General features: G+C 39.2%; 1 protein-coding gene across 1 annotated transcript in view; it reads right to left on the bottom strand.

Moving 5' to 3' along the window:
• Nucleotides 1–6,185: 6,185 nt before the first annotated feature.
• Nucleotides 6,186–17,624, bottom strand: part of LOC307137564 (transmembrane protein 132C) — a 212,819-nt gene continuing 201,380 nt past the window's right edge. The window contains exons 7-9 of the mRNA XM_079835305.1: nt 13,396–13,663; nt 10,498–10,689; nt 6,186–9,074 (exon numbers count right to left, since the gene is read on the bottom strand). Coding sequence (XP_079691431.1) covers nt 7,959–9,074; nt 10,498–10,689; nt 13,396–13,663 — 1,576 coding nt within the window. The 3' untranslated portion in view covers nt 6,186–7,958. The remainder of the gene's footprint in view (nt 9,075–10,497; nt 10,690–13,395; nt 13,664–17,624) is intronic.

The raw sequence follows: 17,624 nt of genomic DNA, 5'->3' as shown, positions 1-17,624 counted from the left end.
TGTGTGGTTGCTAGGTGGCTTATATGATTAGGACAGCAGTTTTACATCATTTTACATTAGTTCAGCTGCAGCATGTAGATGTTTCTGTGCCATTTCAATACTTATCTCATACTAATATAACAATATTACATATTATAGCACTATTTTTGACATGCAAAACAGAAGGATTGTGTAGGGATGGTTTGCATGCAAGGTTTGATTTTCCCTAAAGAGAACCTGAAGGTTTGTGGTTTTGGGAGCATTAATGCTGAATTAAGATTCTCTTGATACCTCAGTTTCAGACTTGCTTGGCTTTACAATAAAAAAGAAAACGACTTAGATTTAGAGTGAGACTGAAGGGTTGAGGAGAAAAAGTTTTTTGACTGAGGTGAGATATCTTGAGAACTGATTAATTCAGAGCTGCCAGTGCAAATCAGAGCCATGATCTCTCTCATTATCTGCATTCATAAAACAGTGTTACACAGCATATTTAAAGGCAAAGACATGCTGTGCAGAATTATACCGTTTTGATTGAGTGCATGTGAAAAAATTCCTTCATCTGTAGATTTTGAAACACGAGTCATGCTCATGTGTGAAAACAACAAGACGGTATTTCTCAAAGGCCTGGACTAGTAATTCATATCTACATGGGAAACTATTTGGGTCATGTTGTCACAGAAGTTCATGGGCAATAGCTGGTAGCTGAGTCTTCAAGGTATCTGTCTATACATAAATTGACTTTGAAAAATAAACCCACTGTGAGAACAATTCACTGCAGTGAAAAGTGAGACTCCCCTATATTTATACACTCTTTGGTGTATATCCATGCTTTAATCCTGGCTACAGCTGCTTGCTTGTCATCTACACTTGTACAAAGCCACAGGAAGAGACAGCAGGGAAGTGACCCTTGCTATTTACCTCAGTATCCGCTCCCAAGCTGACAAGCTGAGGCACTTTGAAGAGCACTGACATGGAAACAAATAAATGTTTTTATTTGAGAGCGCCTATCACGAGCAGTGCGTCTAACAGCGGGACAGGTTGACTTTGGCAGAGTAATGGACCTGCCAGCCTTTTCCCATGTGTTCCTGATGGCAACCTCTCAACCCTTACCAACAAACTCCATTTCCCGAAAAGCCGCTTTCATATAGACCCCAGCGCTGCACGAGAGGCAGACAGAAAGAAATAAGAGAGCGTTTCGAGTCAAGTGCTAATGGCTTCAGTTTTTCCAGCTCCTCAAAGTGAACTCCTTTGTGTTGCCAGAAGACGGTGATGTGATTTATTGGCCAGCCCTGAGGTACGGTTATGGAGCAGAGTAACAGTGACACAGATAATCGGATTTGTTAGTGTGGTCCATTAAATACCGAGCCACCATCTTCTGCCACAGGCCTCTGCGTATAGGTGCGCTAACAATTTATGTTCCTTCAAAATAATTGCTCTGCAGACAGTGTGTACTGGAGACTTGTTCCATGGTCGGATAATTCGATTGCAGATGCACCGTGCATTCAAACAATCCTCCCACACTCAATATAAATATGTATGGTAGGCATTGAATAGAGACATCATTGATTTAATAGTCCATACCACCCTGGCAGGGAGCTTCCCTCGCATCTCATACCTGTTTTGCTGCGTACTGTATATCCTTTTCATTAATTTTGTCTGCATTTGCTATTTATCAAGGTATGGTAGCTGTAGCTAAGTTTTTCATGTCTATTGTGTTTTCGTTGGACAAACAGCATGATGGAGAGTATTACAATAATATTAATGTTATATAATAATAATATTATATAAACATAATATTTAGACACATTATTTCTGTTTACTTTGTGTATTTTTGCTCCACCAACAAAAATAATTTCAAACTTACAGCAGAATCACCAATCACATCTCAACAAATCGGTTGAGTGAATAATTCAAATGGCTCACTCAAACAGACAGACCCTGTGTCCCAATGTCCATACTATCCATCCTATTACCATGACCTTTTATATATCAAAAGCTCAAGGGAAAGTTGATTTCTCAATTCATGACCCCTTTAACTCTGACAAGATGATTGATAGGCCAGTTTACGGTGACATGATGCGTGTAACTAAGCGACAGAGCGCAACCATTAAATACGCTATTTTATGACGTGATAGTATGTCCCAAAGCTTGTCTACTTTCCTGCTACACACTCAAAAGTATGTACTTTTTCTTCACAAAAAGAGTAGGCTACAAACTTTTAGGGCGTAGTATAAGTAGGCGAATTGGGATGCAGCAAGACATTTTTTGTTTCTGAACAAATCAGGGTTATTGAATGAATCAATTGATTCAATGATTTACTCATTAAGACATTTTCAATAAAATTAATACATTTTTAAGTGCGACTTAAGTGTACAAATACTTCTGCATGATAGTGTCTTAGCAGATGATACAACTTAAGGCGAGACACTACAGGCAAAAACCCTGTTTTTTCATGCATCTGTCAATTTTGGGATTTGGGGATTTTCATAGTGTTTTTTTCAGACTAGTGGAAAGAAAACATCCAAAATACACTGCTAATAGCACTTTATCTATTTGCGCCTGTAAATTTCAATTAGGCTACAGTACATATCTCTAAAGGCCGTTTTCTCAAAATTAGTTTTTTTAGAGCCAGAAATCTCTACTTCAGCAGCACTTACATACACCAGACTTTTATTAAATTCAATAGTTTTAATAATATCTACATCTTTATTCATATCTATATTCTGAAGGTTTTTAAATATATTCCTAAAACATTTAGATTAGCTCTTTTCTGGCTATTGACATTATTTTCTGAGTGACGGAATGATAAAAAGAGATCCAAAGGGATTCCCACTGTAAAAACCTTTGACTGTAATATGTCAAAAAAAAAACCCATTATAAATATATAATGAACCTGACTCAATCCAATGTTCAGATTTTTGTTCTAGAAATGTGAATGCATATTTAATTAGATAACACCACATTTGCATATTCAAACATAACATTTCAGAAAACGTATGATACAAAAAATGTTTGCATTTTTTATTTATTCAACCAACTAGGGAAGTATGGTGTTGATTAGTTATTTTTTTTACCCTATTCACCTTAATGACTGAAATGGTATAGGCCTACTACTGCACAGCTCCGATTAATCGTTTTTCAGCATTCACACATTTTCAAGCTCATTTTCAATGATGTCTTCGGTTGAACAGATATCAAGGAATTGCACTGTGCAATCTAACACATTGGAAGAACTATCCAGAAAAGAAAAAAAACCTGATAAAGGCCATGTTCTATCATCTTGGTAGGATATTGCTGACAGACAGTGATGGCTTGTCGTTTTGGTTCAGCTTTAATGCTACCTTCACGTGCAATTACCCCCCAAATTTCCCAATAAATAGGCAAGAATAAACCTGCATGGTGTCCATGATTACTGTTCATTCCGACCACAGAGCACTTGAATGCAACAAGCTCGTAATCACGACTTCAGAAGTGGGAATTATAAAATTTCCGATAGCGTGTGAAGGCATAGGCCCTAATAGTGAAATGGAGCAACATGTTGGCGTATAGCCTATTCTCTCGTCTCCAGTATGCTTGCTTCTATCAAATCCTTTACTATGGTCAGTCACGCTGTTACTAGTCAAACAGTGAGAAGCTCCTCTTTGAACAGCAGATAAAAGCAGGCTAGAGATGGTTTGTTGTTGCTTTATAGTAGTGTTGTAGTCAAGACCAACTAAACCGAGACCAATTCGAGACCAAGACCAGCGTGTGCCGAGACCAAGACTTTGTGGGGTTGAGACCAAGACAAGACCAAGACCAAGACAGGGCGAGACCGAGTCAAGACCAGACCAGCACTCCTTAAATGAATCTAAAAGATCCATATCTACTGTTTGAGAAATTACTTATATTTAATGAATAAATACAATTACAATAGTAAGACACTATAGCGCTGTTACCAATCAAATCACTAACAATAAAAATCATGGCACAGAAGCTGCATCTGAATTGGTACAATTACACCTGCATAAATAATGTTGATTAATTTAACATTAAAACATTAACAGTATTTAACAGTCACAGAATCCTTTATTCAACCGATTTGTTCAAAGCAGTTGTTATAAATCAATATAATTTGCAATCACGCTTATATTCACGAAAATAGCTCTCTTGCTCTTGCGATATTGCTTAATTATATTCTATGTTATATAAAAAAACTAAATCGCAATCTAATTTTGGGCATTTTTGAGACAATGCTGCATTGATTTTTAACCCGGCAGCACAGTAACAAAAGAAATCATATTTCAAAGAAGTTATTTATTGCATTTTAAGCTGTACATTTTACATCAAATCACATTAATGATGTTAAATCAGACAATGCACCGGCAATTTAGTGATATCCTTGCAGTTGTGGTCTTGACTGGTCTTGAGATCAAATCCAGAGTCCTCTAAGTCCGAGACCAAGACAAGACCGAGGAGAAATGCAGTCGAGACTGAGACAAGACCAAGACCTTCAAAAAATGGTCTTAAGACCGGTGTCGAGACCAAGACCGGTCTCGAGTACTACAACACTACTATATAAACTAAATTAGGCAAAACATCCTATATGGAGCATGTGCTGCTATGCCAATTCTTGTAGAAAAGTTGAAGTTAATGTCATGGACTCTTATCTGTGGCCAGTATGACAACGTCCACAGCACGGTAGTTCATAAATCGCCATTGACAGACATTTACGATAGTCTCTAAAGGTTTATTGTACATTTATAGACCTGAGCAAACCGGTTTGTCGAAAATTAAGTAGGCCTAAATGGTATTTTATGTTACTGTATTTTTATTTTTTATTTTTTTAGAAAGCACATAGTTTATTTGTTTGGCCGTCTTCATCTGTTGCAGTGCTGACACATTGCAACTGACAACTCTGTTGACATTTACAGCAACGCCAACGTTAACTAGCAGAAGGAAAGACTACAGCAATATGTTCTTCGTGAACACTGCTAATCAGAGTTTGAGAGGTCTAGTTCCTCACCCTTTGTTTCATAAAATCTGGAGAGCTCAAGAAAGGAAAGAAAGAAACATTTCATGCAGATAATAACCAGCTTATGACATTAGCCGTATTAATATAGACTCCTGACAGACACCAGCTAATGTCATGATTTAATTTAGAGTGTAATTCCTCCGAGACGCAGAGAACAGAGACCCAAATACCAAAATATCAGCTGAGATAAAAGGAGAAAACAGACCCAATTCCAGAAGCATCCCTCTGGGGGTTAAGTGTGCAGCCTCTCAATTTGGATCTCAAAAAGGCTTGTCCCGCCGGGAACGACTTTAAACGCGTACATGTACGCATGCGTGATTTCCGCTAATGAGCTTGTTGTATTGTTTCAGTCGCCACATTGGATAAAGTTGTGTGCTGAATGTCGTGCCTTTGAAAAAAGGAGAAGAATCCATGGCTCTTTGCTCTGTTGACACTGTCGTCCATTAATTTGTTTACGTCCTAGTTATAATAATGAAAGATAAATGAGAAGGACTTGTCCGGGAATATCAATAAGCTATAAAACTCTGAAAATGCGTCAAAGTGTGGCAGGTCAAACGTTCGTGGTGATGGATGGGGTGGAGCCACGCTTCTTTGTCACATGTTATAAAGAAGGTGTTAATTGTCATATCACTGTCAGTTAAATGAGTACAATCATTTAGCTCGAAGGGATGCATGGTAATGTCACATTAACATGGAGCAAAGCCTCGCCGCACTGATCATTAATTAGTCTGGCCTGTCTCAGAGGGGAGGGAGCAGCACCATCCAGCATTGGGATCTTGCCTGTATAGTTTAGCACTAATGAGCCTTTAATGTGCAGGACCGAAGAAATGGAGTAGCCTATATCTCACATCCAGAGCTATTGTGTCTGCAATAACCTTTGAATTTAATACATGGTGCTCAGACTCTGCAACAACACACTTCTCGTTAAAGCCTGTGGTTTACTGCTGTGCAATCTGGTAAAATTATAGTCTGCACTGAGAACATTTATTATATGCAGCATGGTTGAGTCGCGACATTGTATTTGCACACTTACAGTATGTTTCAGCAGTTTGCAACACGCAACCTTTATTTGGAGACTCGGATCATGCGCTTGTCAAGGAGAATGACCATCAAAACCTGCATGACCCCTTTGAGGCAGCTGGGGTTAGAAATCAGCGCCATCAACTGGAAGAAAGTGGAAAAGCAGGATGTGGTGTTTTATTTAATATGCAAATAGAAAATAGTGGTGTAATGCATAAATTAAAAATGGTTTTCATGTCATTTATGGTTATAGGCAGTGCTTTACAGCTCATAAAACAGACTACAATTAAATAAGAAAGAAACAAAAGACACTTTGCATCTAAAAAGTGATTCAAATGCTACATAACAAACAGAGGCTGACCACATATATAAGGGGGACATTTTTTCAAGAGTACTGACTTGATAGGATCGATGACTGCCGACATTGTGTATTCCAAGTCAATGCAAGACCATCTTGAACACTGGAAGAACTTCCTCATGTACAATTATTCCTCGGTGGTCTTCAAGAATATGTTTGCGTTTCATAAAATACAAGACAAGCAGGGAACAGCGGAGGGAATGAATTAATACAATGTATAGCATTAATTAAACTTTATTCTAATTAAATGAGACATTTGCATGATCCAGATGGACTGATTTTGCCATGATCATGCCAACACACCTGGATGAGGAATCTGTCGGTACACACTATCTTAGAGAATGGTTTATGAAATAAATTGTGTTAAGGGTAATTGAGTATTGATTAAGTCCTTTATGATGGTTAGAAATGGTTCGCAAGTATAAATTGAGTGTTTGACTAATCAATTTATTCACATATAACCGGTCTGTGGGTTTCTTACCGAAGTCTCTCCGCTGCATCGATCACATTACCTCAGGATTGCACCCCCAAACTCATCAGATCCAGTTAACTTTATCCTAATTATTAGGCTTATCAGTGGAACATTCATTTAGGTAGGTTAGATATTTCTTGTTCTATACTGCAATCGCTGTATGGGGAAAAACTAAGCAGAATGGAACATAGCAAACAAACAAACAAAAAAGAAAACAATGCAATAGCACACATACATAAGCAATTGGAGTGCATACCATCTATCATTCTAATACTGTAAACAACATATTATACAATATTGATAACACTACCAACAACAATACAATTTGCTCAACAGCTCTCAAAGAGACGTGGATGGTCATTTATCTGCTGTTTTCCCAGAAGTCTTCCTCTGTATATACATGTTCATTCAAACTGTTGGTGGAAAAAAGTTCCAAAATAGACATTTTTTCATCCATACTTTGAATTCACATGCTTTTACATATGGGAGTCAGTCTTTTGAGAAATACAGTAGACGCACTAACACGGACAGGAATAGAGATGTATAAAAATATGTAAAACCTACAAAATGTGTTCTCACTCATTGTCAGAGCCAGTCAATGTTTAACTCATGGAAATGCTTCGGTTTCCAGCGCGCCACTGATATGTTTAAATGTCAGCTCTTTGTGTGTTTTTTTAAGATATTCACTCACAGAAAGGTACCACCACCAACCAGGCTTTAGTGTGATACATTTAAAAAACAAAACAAACAGAAAAACAAACAAATATATATTTCAAAATAGAATGGAATATCCTCTTCTTCTTCGAAAAAAAAGAAGAAAATATAGACATCTCAATTGAAACGTTTCTCATAATCCAATGTTCTCACATTCTCAGCGGTTTCACAACCATCTCTGTTTTCCTTTCTTCCTGATGATGAACCTTCATGACAGTTGCCATGGAAACAAGACCAGATGAATGGCTTGCCTTTTCATGGTGAGATGTGAGTTTGTCTGAGTGCTGTAGAGTCAGGCCAATACCCCCCCCCCCCCACCCAACCAACACTACCACCACCTTATCCAGAAGGCATATGGGTGAGCTACGCTTTTATCTGAAAATACATAAATAACTTCCAGCCCACTATGCGATGTTCTTAGTAGCGTTTTCGTTTAACCTTTCCATGTAATTTCGGAGCTCTTTGGAGTCCCCGAGCTCGATGTCTGGGCAAACCCATTTGATGTCGTTCTGACCAATGAGAAGTGGGCTTATGGATGGGCAGCCATTGCTGGGCTTGCTATGGCTGAAAGTGGTGAACTTGACTCGTTTCCTTTTGGTAGTGGGTGAGTTTATGGACTCGCCCTTGTGATCTCTCCCAGTGCACCCTGAGTCAGAGGCCGACCTGTGGACCTGGCCTTGCACGCTCTTCTGAGAGGAAAGGCCATTGAGGAGCTGGCTACCTTCCTCCAGGCCCAGCCCGGAGTCCATGGTCCCACCCAGCTCCTCTTGATCAAGACACAAGCCCGCTTGGCTTTCCAACAGCTCCGCATCATGGCCCAACCAAACCCAATCGTGGGCGTGAGACATGGTCTCCTGGCCCTCCAATGGGAGCTGCTTGTTGCGATACTTGAGGGCATAGGAGACGCAATTGATTAGGAATACCAAGATGGCCAGGCAGAAGACACCAAGCAGGGCGTACATGCCTATTTCCAGATCTGTGAGCCCGCGGCGAGTCTGCAGCAGGTCGTCCTCTGTGTTATGTCCAGGTGGAAGGTCTGCTTGAGCTGGGAATTCGGAGAAATCAACCGGAATATCACCAGCTGAGAGCCTGTCACCACTTGCTTTCCCCTGGGAGGTTTTAATGGTTGTAGCACCTCGGTTCATGATTCCAGCCTCCATGTCTGAGATCGAACCTCCGTAGTATGGGGCATTGGGCCTGTATCTCCTGTCACTTGCACTGTTTCCTGTTTCATCAGCACGGCCGAACTTCACATGGACATTCGCATTGCCTGCGGCCAGAAGTGTGCGGCGCTTGGTTTTTAGGCACGATTCGGGTCCATACATCTCCAGGCGGACCAACATGCCTTGCCCTTCACCTTTAGCCACCAACACTGGCCACCTCCAGGTGGTGCTTTTTCTCACCAACACCACATTGTCATCCAGCGAGGTGGCTGTTAGGATAAAATGTGCAGGGTCATAGAGGTCAAGCGGGGTCATGGAGCCATCACTGAACTGAAGCCACGCGCTGACAAGGGACTCCTGAAAGAGAAACACAACATGAAATAAATGCTCTTGGGTAATGCTAATTTTCTTGTATCGAGTATGCATGATTTTTTACTCCAATGCAGGAAGGTTCAAATGCTTAAAAAGTCCCCTAAACTACATTTCAAAGTGAACAGATGCACTGATCAGCGGGAGATTCAACCAATTTGCCCGTTTTATGTCTATCAATGTGAGGAAAGAGTAAACCCCTGCCGATGCAAAGGATTAGCGAAATCAGCCTAATCAGAAAGGGTTTTATATGTGAGATGACTCAGAATAAGTGGGCAGCCCCGATCAGCATGATCCACTAACAAACCACAGCTCCTCATCAACATGCGGCCCGTGTCAAACAACTTTGTCCATAATGACAGTAATTACAGTGCTGCACCTGCTCATGGATAAAACAACCCTGCATTTCTGAGAAATGGACATAGAAGTATGCAATATTGTGACCTGAAAACCAGAATACAATTTAACTGCATGGAGTTACACAGTATTAAAGGTCCCGTTCTTCGTGTTTTTTTGAAGCTTTGATTGTGTTTACAGTGTGCAATATAACATGTGTTCATGTTTCGCGTGTAAAAAAAAACTGTATTTTTAACACAATTTACTTATCTGTACACCGCTGTTTTCACTGTCCTACAAACGACTGAAGACTTCCTTTATTCTATGAAGTCCCTCCTTCAGAAACACGTAACGAGTTCTGATTGTGTCAGCGGTTCCCGTGTTGCGATTTGACAGCAGCTTAGCGAACGTAGCACGGTCCTGTGTTGTGATTCGACAGCAGCTTAGCGCACGTGGAAAGGTCACGCCTCTTAACGGGAGAAATATACGCGCTTAATAATCTCTACAGCGTCCCTGGGAAAGCCAAACAAAGGTGATTTGACTCCGGGATGAAAATAACAGCGTCTCGACGACATGGCGACAAACACACTGAAACGCAGCACTTCCTTTTCTCCACGCGACGTCCTCTTCTTCTCCACGTGGGACAGCAACAAGACCACGCCCCCTTTTTTCGCGTTTTCTTGTGGGCGGAGGTTAGTCTGTTCTACTGCTCTACTGACGTAATTAAAGCAGGAAATACCAGGATGTAGTCCTAACCAGCCGTTCGCTGTAGGCTTTGAAAGGGAACTTCTGTTAAATAAAATATCTCGCTTGGCATTGAACTTTGAGCTTTATCATTTTACAGGTATTATTTATGCTCTAGCAGCAACATTACACACTAACTAAAGTTTGAACAATGGGATCACGAAGAACAGGACCTTTAAGAAATAGAAACGATTGGATCAGCTGAATGAATAAAATATCAAGAAATAATCAATAAATGCATTGTTTAATCTATTGTTGATAATTAATCGCTAATAATAACAATAATAATCAATAAACATAAATATAATATAATAGAGTTTAATTAAACTACCTGATTAGCATTGTGCATGGTCTCCTGTGTGGTAGCTGTGGCAACAATGGCCCTGTTGCTTCCTGGGCTGAGCTGGAGGTTCAGGGAAAGGCCAGAGACCAGCTGCACACCCAGCTCTGTTATACTGACTTTATCATCCAGAACCCGGATCATCCTCTCAGCCAGAACTGAGTCCGATAATGGGGACATCACCTGTTAAAAAACGTAGACAGAAATGCTTCTGATAACATTTTAAAACAACTGAAAATTCTCTCCTAGTTTCTCATACAAATTTGTGACATGACAAAATTAGTAGGCTATGTACAATTTCAAAAATCTAAGTGGCAGCTGTCCGCCCTCGGCCATATGGCAATATCTGATGCACATGACTTCGATATGAAAGGTGATGAGAAGACTTCTAATCTGGATCAATTAATAGCAAAGCAGCCACCTCCATATTTCCACATTCATTATGTTATAATGAAGTGTCAGAAGTAATTTACTTCCGATCTGTAAGTGGGACTTCCACTGTCACCCGCGTGCACGCATGGCCCGCACTTGCTTCTAATCATCATTTGCACACTGTCTGCAAGTCCAAAGGAAACCGTTTTTCACTCTAAAATACAGCCATGCTTAGGTGGAGAAAGGATTCTTATTCTGTTTTTATATTCCGCTCTTATTCCGAGCGCATTCCTAATTTCCATTTGAATTGAGAGATTTATTAATTAGACATAAAATAAGAATAAGCAAGGGGAGCGTCGGGCCTTACCCAATATTGCGTAAGATGCTGCCCCAGTGCTCCACTTTTTATAAATAGATCTATAAAATAAAAGTTAGTGCTTGCTACGCTACTTCAACAAACCTTTTCTTCCAAATAGTCTACTTTGAAACCAATTTTTTGAAACCACACGTATTTTCCCTCTTCTAATTGCAATTAATTAGTCATTCGATTTGGTTTTAATGAACTGCAAAAACAGGTGGGCCCCTTTTGAATTGTAACCGGGAGTTTGGTCTAATAGCAAGGTGGACAACTAGTAATTTGGCCGTGGTTAAGTGGTGGGTTTTTGATTTCAGGAATCACGATCTATAAAGCAGCACTGGTTTTCAGACTCCACGTATTCCATTCCACCATTACTGGGCTTTTTATCTGATTTTAATTTTCAGCAAATGGATCAGATCGAAGCACTCTCCACCTATGGCTCTGGCGTATTTCTTTTGCTGTCAGATAGCACTTTAATGGCACTTTACGCTCGTCAAGCAGGTGTATTTATGTGTGAAAGCATAGGTGACATCTATAAGAAAAAATGTGAGGTTTTCAACACTTAATTAGTCTGTCTTAATAAAAAAGATTATAGTTTGTGATAGGAGCTGTGAGATGTGCAGATAGACAGCACACAAGCTGTGACAGAGGAGAGTGAGAGATGCTGTCCATTTATTGTCTGACAGCGTACACGTGTCACATCACAACTTGGACTGATTCACCTTTCATCCGCATGGAGAGATTGACAAATGACAGCCTGGCTTTTCCAATGAAAACAAGGACGTCCTCAGATTTTATTCATGCAGTATAAACACAAGGGAACTGTGGCTTAGTCAGCTGTAACTGTCAGTTTTGTTCCTCCAACATTGGCAGCTCTGGTCATGGTGTGTTGAGGAAATTGCATAATATGCTATAACAAATTAATCATGGATCAAATTTTAATTTTTGAGCTAAATGGATTTGAATGCAGCTTCCAAAAGGCAAAAAAATCATATTTTTTACCTTTGATATTTAACCATTTGAAGTGTACGATCGCACCGGTGTGATTAGAACGTTCAGTGCATCACGTTATCAACTGCTAAATTCAATTCTGTTTTCAACCATATAATATTTATTTTATGTTTCTGACATTTAAAGGGGCACTTCAGCGCTGGATGAATATGTATTTAAACTGTGTCCTTTATGTAGTAGAAATGAGAAATTATTTTTGAATTTGGTGCCTTCTAGACTTAGAAAAGATAGAAAATGTATTTTTGTCTCATGTGGATGAAAGACAACAAGTCCCAGAATGCACTTGCTTCGCTGCCCTACAAGGCCACTCCCAAAGCCACGGCTATTGGTTATCACTTGCCCACCGGCACCGCCCCACTGTCATTTTGATATTCATAGTAATAAAATAATTTCGTTCAGTTAGAGAACAGACACTACAATTAAAAACTGAACGTGTCTTTTCAATAAAGTGTGAGTGAGCCGAACGAATGTCACGTCACAGAAGCAGCAGCAGGAGTCAGATTTCATTCATCGCGAGAAGAGCTGAGCAGAGCTGAGGTAAGCGCGGCTGTCATTCTCGGCGCGTGTCCAGTCTGGCGCATTATCAGATCATGCCTATGGAAGCTTTACTTTCATAGGAATTCATTGAAAAGTTGAAACACTCACTTTGCTCTGTACCGCTCCGTTATTAATGCCCGAGCAGAGCGGCAGCGGCCGTGTGCATTTACATTCTGTGAGTGAGATCCCACCCCTATGGGCGGGTTGAAAACATGCGGAACTAGCTCCTGTAGTCTCTAGGCTCGGGCCAAAAATCCTCCGATAACCGATCATAGGAGGATTTTTTCCAGAAATAAAATGCATAATTATCTCATCTCAGGGGGATATGAGAGGGAAAAGTACAATAATTCGAATATACTACCAGGTTTCTAATGATACAAAGCTTAATGCTAAATCACTGAAGTTACCCTTTAAATACAGATAAACACTAGCAACAAACATGAATAGATGACTATACATGACTGATGACTATAGAAGCGGCAATCATCTTTTCAAATTATTTTGACAACGTGTTTGATTGACATTCGATATTCCCCACATGGTGTTCACTAATCTTAGAATATTGTAGGTACAAAAAGAAAATTGTGCCCCAAAGTTGGCGTGTTTCTCACCTGAACTTTTGTGGTGCCAGTGTTCAGACCGATCAGAACCTGTTCCTCTGATAGCTTGGCTATGCGTTCATCTCCCACCCTTAACGAGTCCCTCACCAGCTCTGTCACGTCCACCTGCCAATCACTGCCTAAGAGGAAGTCTGGCTGGCCCTGCCACTCCTCTGGCTCGGCCTCAAAGTGTGTGAGGACACGGACGGTGGTGCTCTGGTACTGTGGACCACAGCTCCGGTCCTTCTTGGCTCCTTCAACCCCATCATCCTCTCCAGACCTGTCGTAAAGAAAGCAACCAATATTAAGTGTTACATCCCATTCTCAATTCAATTCTATTCTAGTACAATCAACCCATTCAAATTAAAACATTTTAAGTAAGAAATGTTCATATATAAAAATAAACAACAAAATCAGTGTGAACAATATTATGATTGAAAACAAATAATGAAATATATAATATTCTATAAACAAAAATCCACCCACTAAAATAAACATGCAGTTTCTATAAAAAATCGTGTTGACACTCAATTTAAAATATATACAGTTTAAAATCAAATAGGAAAGACACCATTTTTTGGTACTGATTTTCTGTTCAATTCTTAATCAGTGGGAACATGTATATGTTTAAAAAAAAGATAAGTTTCAAACATAAAATACTATTATATTCTTGTTTTTTTTTTAAATCCACCCACTAGAACTAAACAAAATGAGAAAAATAATATGGTTCAAAAACAAAGATGCTGTACATTAAAAATCTTCTGTCTGTGTGTGTGTGTATGTATGTATTTGTATGTGTCCTGCTATTCCGTAGTAATACATTTGGACCTTTTGGGGAATTTTTTTTGTCCCCATGAGGAAAATAGCTAATAAATCATACTAAACTAAGTATTTTGAAAATGTAAGAACGCAGGATTTTTTTTTTTTTGTGATGGGAAGGGGGTTTAGGGGTAGGGTTAGTGTAAGGGGGACAGAATACACAGTTTGTACCATTAAGTCTATGGAAAATCCCCATAAAACATGGAAACATGGTGTGTGTGTGTGTGTGTGTGTGTGTGTGTGTGTGGTTCTGGTAAATAATCCAGAACAAAATAGTAATTTCTTGATTTTAAACGGTAATGATAAATCAATAAAACAGCTTGTAGGCTATACAATCCCTTACCCTTACATTTACCTCCATTTATGTCCACAAACACATTAGTTAGCTAGAAAAATTAACTCTAGAGAAGAGGATTTTGCTAAATATATGCAATGTATTACATATTAATTATATTTTAACCTGTTAGTGATGTCTTCATTATTTAATCTGTTTGAATAGCCTAAATCTGTCATGAAAACAATGAATTACTTTTTGTTGCCATTTAAGTATTTATATTTCACCAACAAACTGTAATAAAAACAATTCTGTTATTAAAAAGTTGATACAAAAACTGCAATATGTGTAATTTAAATCTTTGTTCAACTCAGTGTTAGCTATTTGAGTGTTGATTTTTAAATATTTTTGATTAATAGATTGATTATACATTTTTTATTTAATTTTGGTGCATCCTGAATTTTCGATTTCCGGCCCAGAATTTAATTTCAGTGCATTTCTATGGAAACCTCTTGTAATGGGCGAGTTGCTTCAAAAGGCTGTAAACATGAACCCTATTCACATTACATGAATGCATTTCCTCTCCTCACACAAACAGTCCAGACTAGGTGAATGGCGGGCAGCTCTGACTGTTCCATTATTTTTAATGAGTCAAAGACATTCCAAAAAAAACAACAAAAAAAACAGCAGTGGCAGGTTAACATGTTGGCTCTGACCGGTGTGGAGGCCACGCTCCTTTAGACATTTACGCAGCGACGCCTGACCAACGGCAGAAACAGTATGACATTTACAGAACACAGGTGTATAAACAGGGCAGGCGGCATTCAGCTGAGGAATGTCAGGTCACATGAGGTCTCAGGAGTAATAAGCTCCAGTCTTACAACAAAACTGCGTGTCTAACGCTCTCAGAGAGGTAATCAAAATGCTACCCGAGACAGATATGACCTCGAACCAAGGGTACATATGATAAAGCCAGGGTGCAAAACTAAGACAAATGTGAGTAAATATGGGCTTTTTGATGAATACAACACACCAGCTGGCCATTATCTTAACACAACATTAACGAAAATTCTTCATAATTTATTCCTTTATGTCGTTCCAAACCTGAATTACTTGTTTTATTCTGTGGAACATAAAGGAAGTTATTTTGAAAGTCAAAAACAAAAACACCTGATCCCATTGACTTTGATTGTAAAAAACACAGACATTTTCTTTAAAATATCATCTGTGTTCAGCAGAAGAAAAAAAGTCATTGATTTGGAGTAGGCTCACCCAGCCAGATTTCAGACTGACGACAGAAGGTCTGGATATCACAGCTTCCATTGGCCAAAAAGCACCTAAGAAGCCATCTGACTGACATGTAAAGCAACCAATCACAGTGTGTTTTGTTTGCGTCATGGTGTGAAAATGTAAAGTCGATGTTCCCACCCGACCCGAGCCCGACGGGTCTCGAAAAACTTGCGGGTTTTGGGTCGGGTTCGGGCTAATGTTTAATGAACAGCCTCGGGTTCGGTTTTGTAACTAAGAAAAACTAAATCAGCTATATACATAATAGTTTGCGTGCCATGTGCTTTGCCTGCTTGCTGTGTTGTGACCGAAAGAGCACGCGAGAGAGAGAAAGCACATGCGCAGATTAATACATGCATACAAACACACACACACAAACATAGGCATAGGCTATATATATATATATATATATATATATATATATATATATATATATATATATAATTTTTATTTCATCATTATAATAGACTATATCATTTATATCACTAAAACTGTTTTGCACATGTGCTACCGCTCTGGCGCACTATTTCAGTCACAACACAGCAGGCGACAGTGATTGCGATAACGCAAGAAATTACTGAGGGAAAACTTATCACAGTTCTAAATGATGCAGGAAAAGCTGCACTCTGGAAGAATTATGTCGTTCTCTTCCTTCATAACTCGTAGGCTACTGAGAAGGATATATTTGTGTAAATAGTTTAGCAACACTGTGTAAACTTTTTGAAGTTTAAAGTTTGAGTTCCAGAGAAATTTGTGACTGTTACACCTGTTCGACCACAGCAAAGTTACGTAATTGGTAGGTCCGTGCCTTTTCTTTTACTGCTGTGCTGATGGGGCCCCTGTGTCTGTGTTTGTTCATGTATTTGTTTACTGTTGCAAGCAATCTTTAAATACAACATATTGCAAAAATGCTGTGAGAACCGGGTCGGGTTCGGGCTTAAATGTAATGGTCGGGTCGGGTCAAATGATCAGGTTCGGCCTTCAGTTTAAAGCCTGTGCAGACCTCTAGTCCCTATACGATATAACAGACAGACGTGCATTTAATAAATTATTTATTCAAGAGCGTTGTGCAAGTTTACTGCCACAATGGCATGTCAAACGTCACATACTTTTGAAAATGCAGTGTTTAGTTGATCCTGATAAGCGCTCATTGTCACTGTTGTAAACATGACAGCTTTCTTCTTCCATGAGAGGGTTTGGCATCACGACGGCTTTGTTTCCAGGCGGACCATTAAAGAAAGTGACACAGACATCTCCCGGAAATCCTAGAGAATTCAATCACATGACGGCTTCAGAACTCCCAATGTGTTCCCCATTTCTGTGTGCCTTATGGATCAGACGTTAAGCAAATGATCCGTGGCCAAAGAATTGAGAATTGGTTTGGAGTGACATGAGGGTGAGCATTTTTGGGTGGACTATCCTTTTAAATACTGCAACATACATTATTTAAACCGACACAAAAACCACTAAGAAAAAACATTTGTGCATCTTCTAACATAAATGTTATGTCTTGAGTTTTTTTCCCTGCATGTTGCAACACATAATATGAAATCTTCACAAAATCACAATAAGCCATCAAATTAATATATTAGGAACAAAATGTCATAACAAATAATAGAGACTTTTATTATCAATTTATATATCAATTATGCTGCGAGTGACAAACCACATTGAGAGTCAATCTTTCCTCATTCAAGTAGATAGGAGCTGTACTTGCATGTTTATTTTTCTTGCATAGGAAAGAGCTGCCAGGGGGCGTTACGAAGATGGCCGCCAAGTGAACTTGCCTTAAAGGACTTTGCTAATTTGCAAGAAAAATGGCTAAATAATTAAACTGTCACAAGGGCAAAAATGTATATCT

The sequence above is a fragment of the Gobio gobio genome (assembly GCF_949357685.1).
Source record: "Gobio gobio genome assembly, chromosome: 14".
Taxonomy (NCBI): Eukaryota; Metazoa; Chordata; class Actinopteri; order Cypriniformes; family Gobionidae; genus Gobio; species Gobio gobio.
This window is presented reverse-complemented; position numbering and strand designations above follow the sequence as displayed.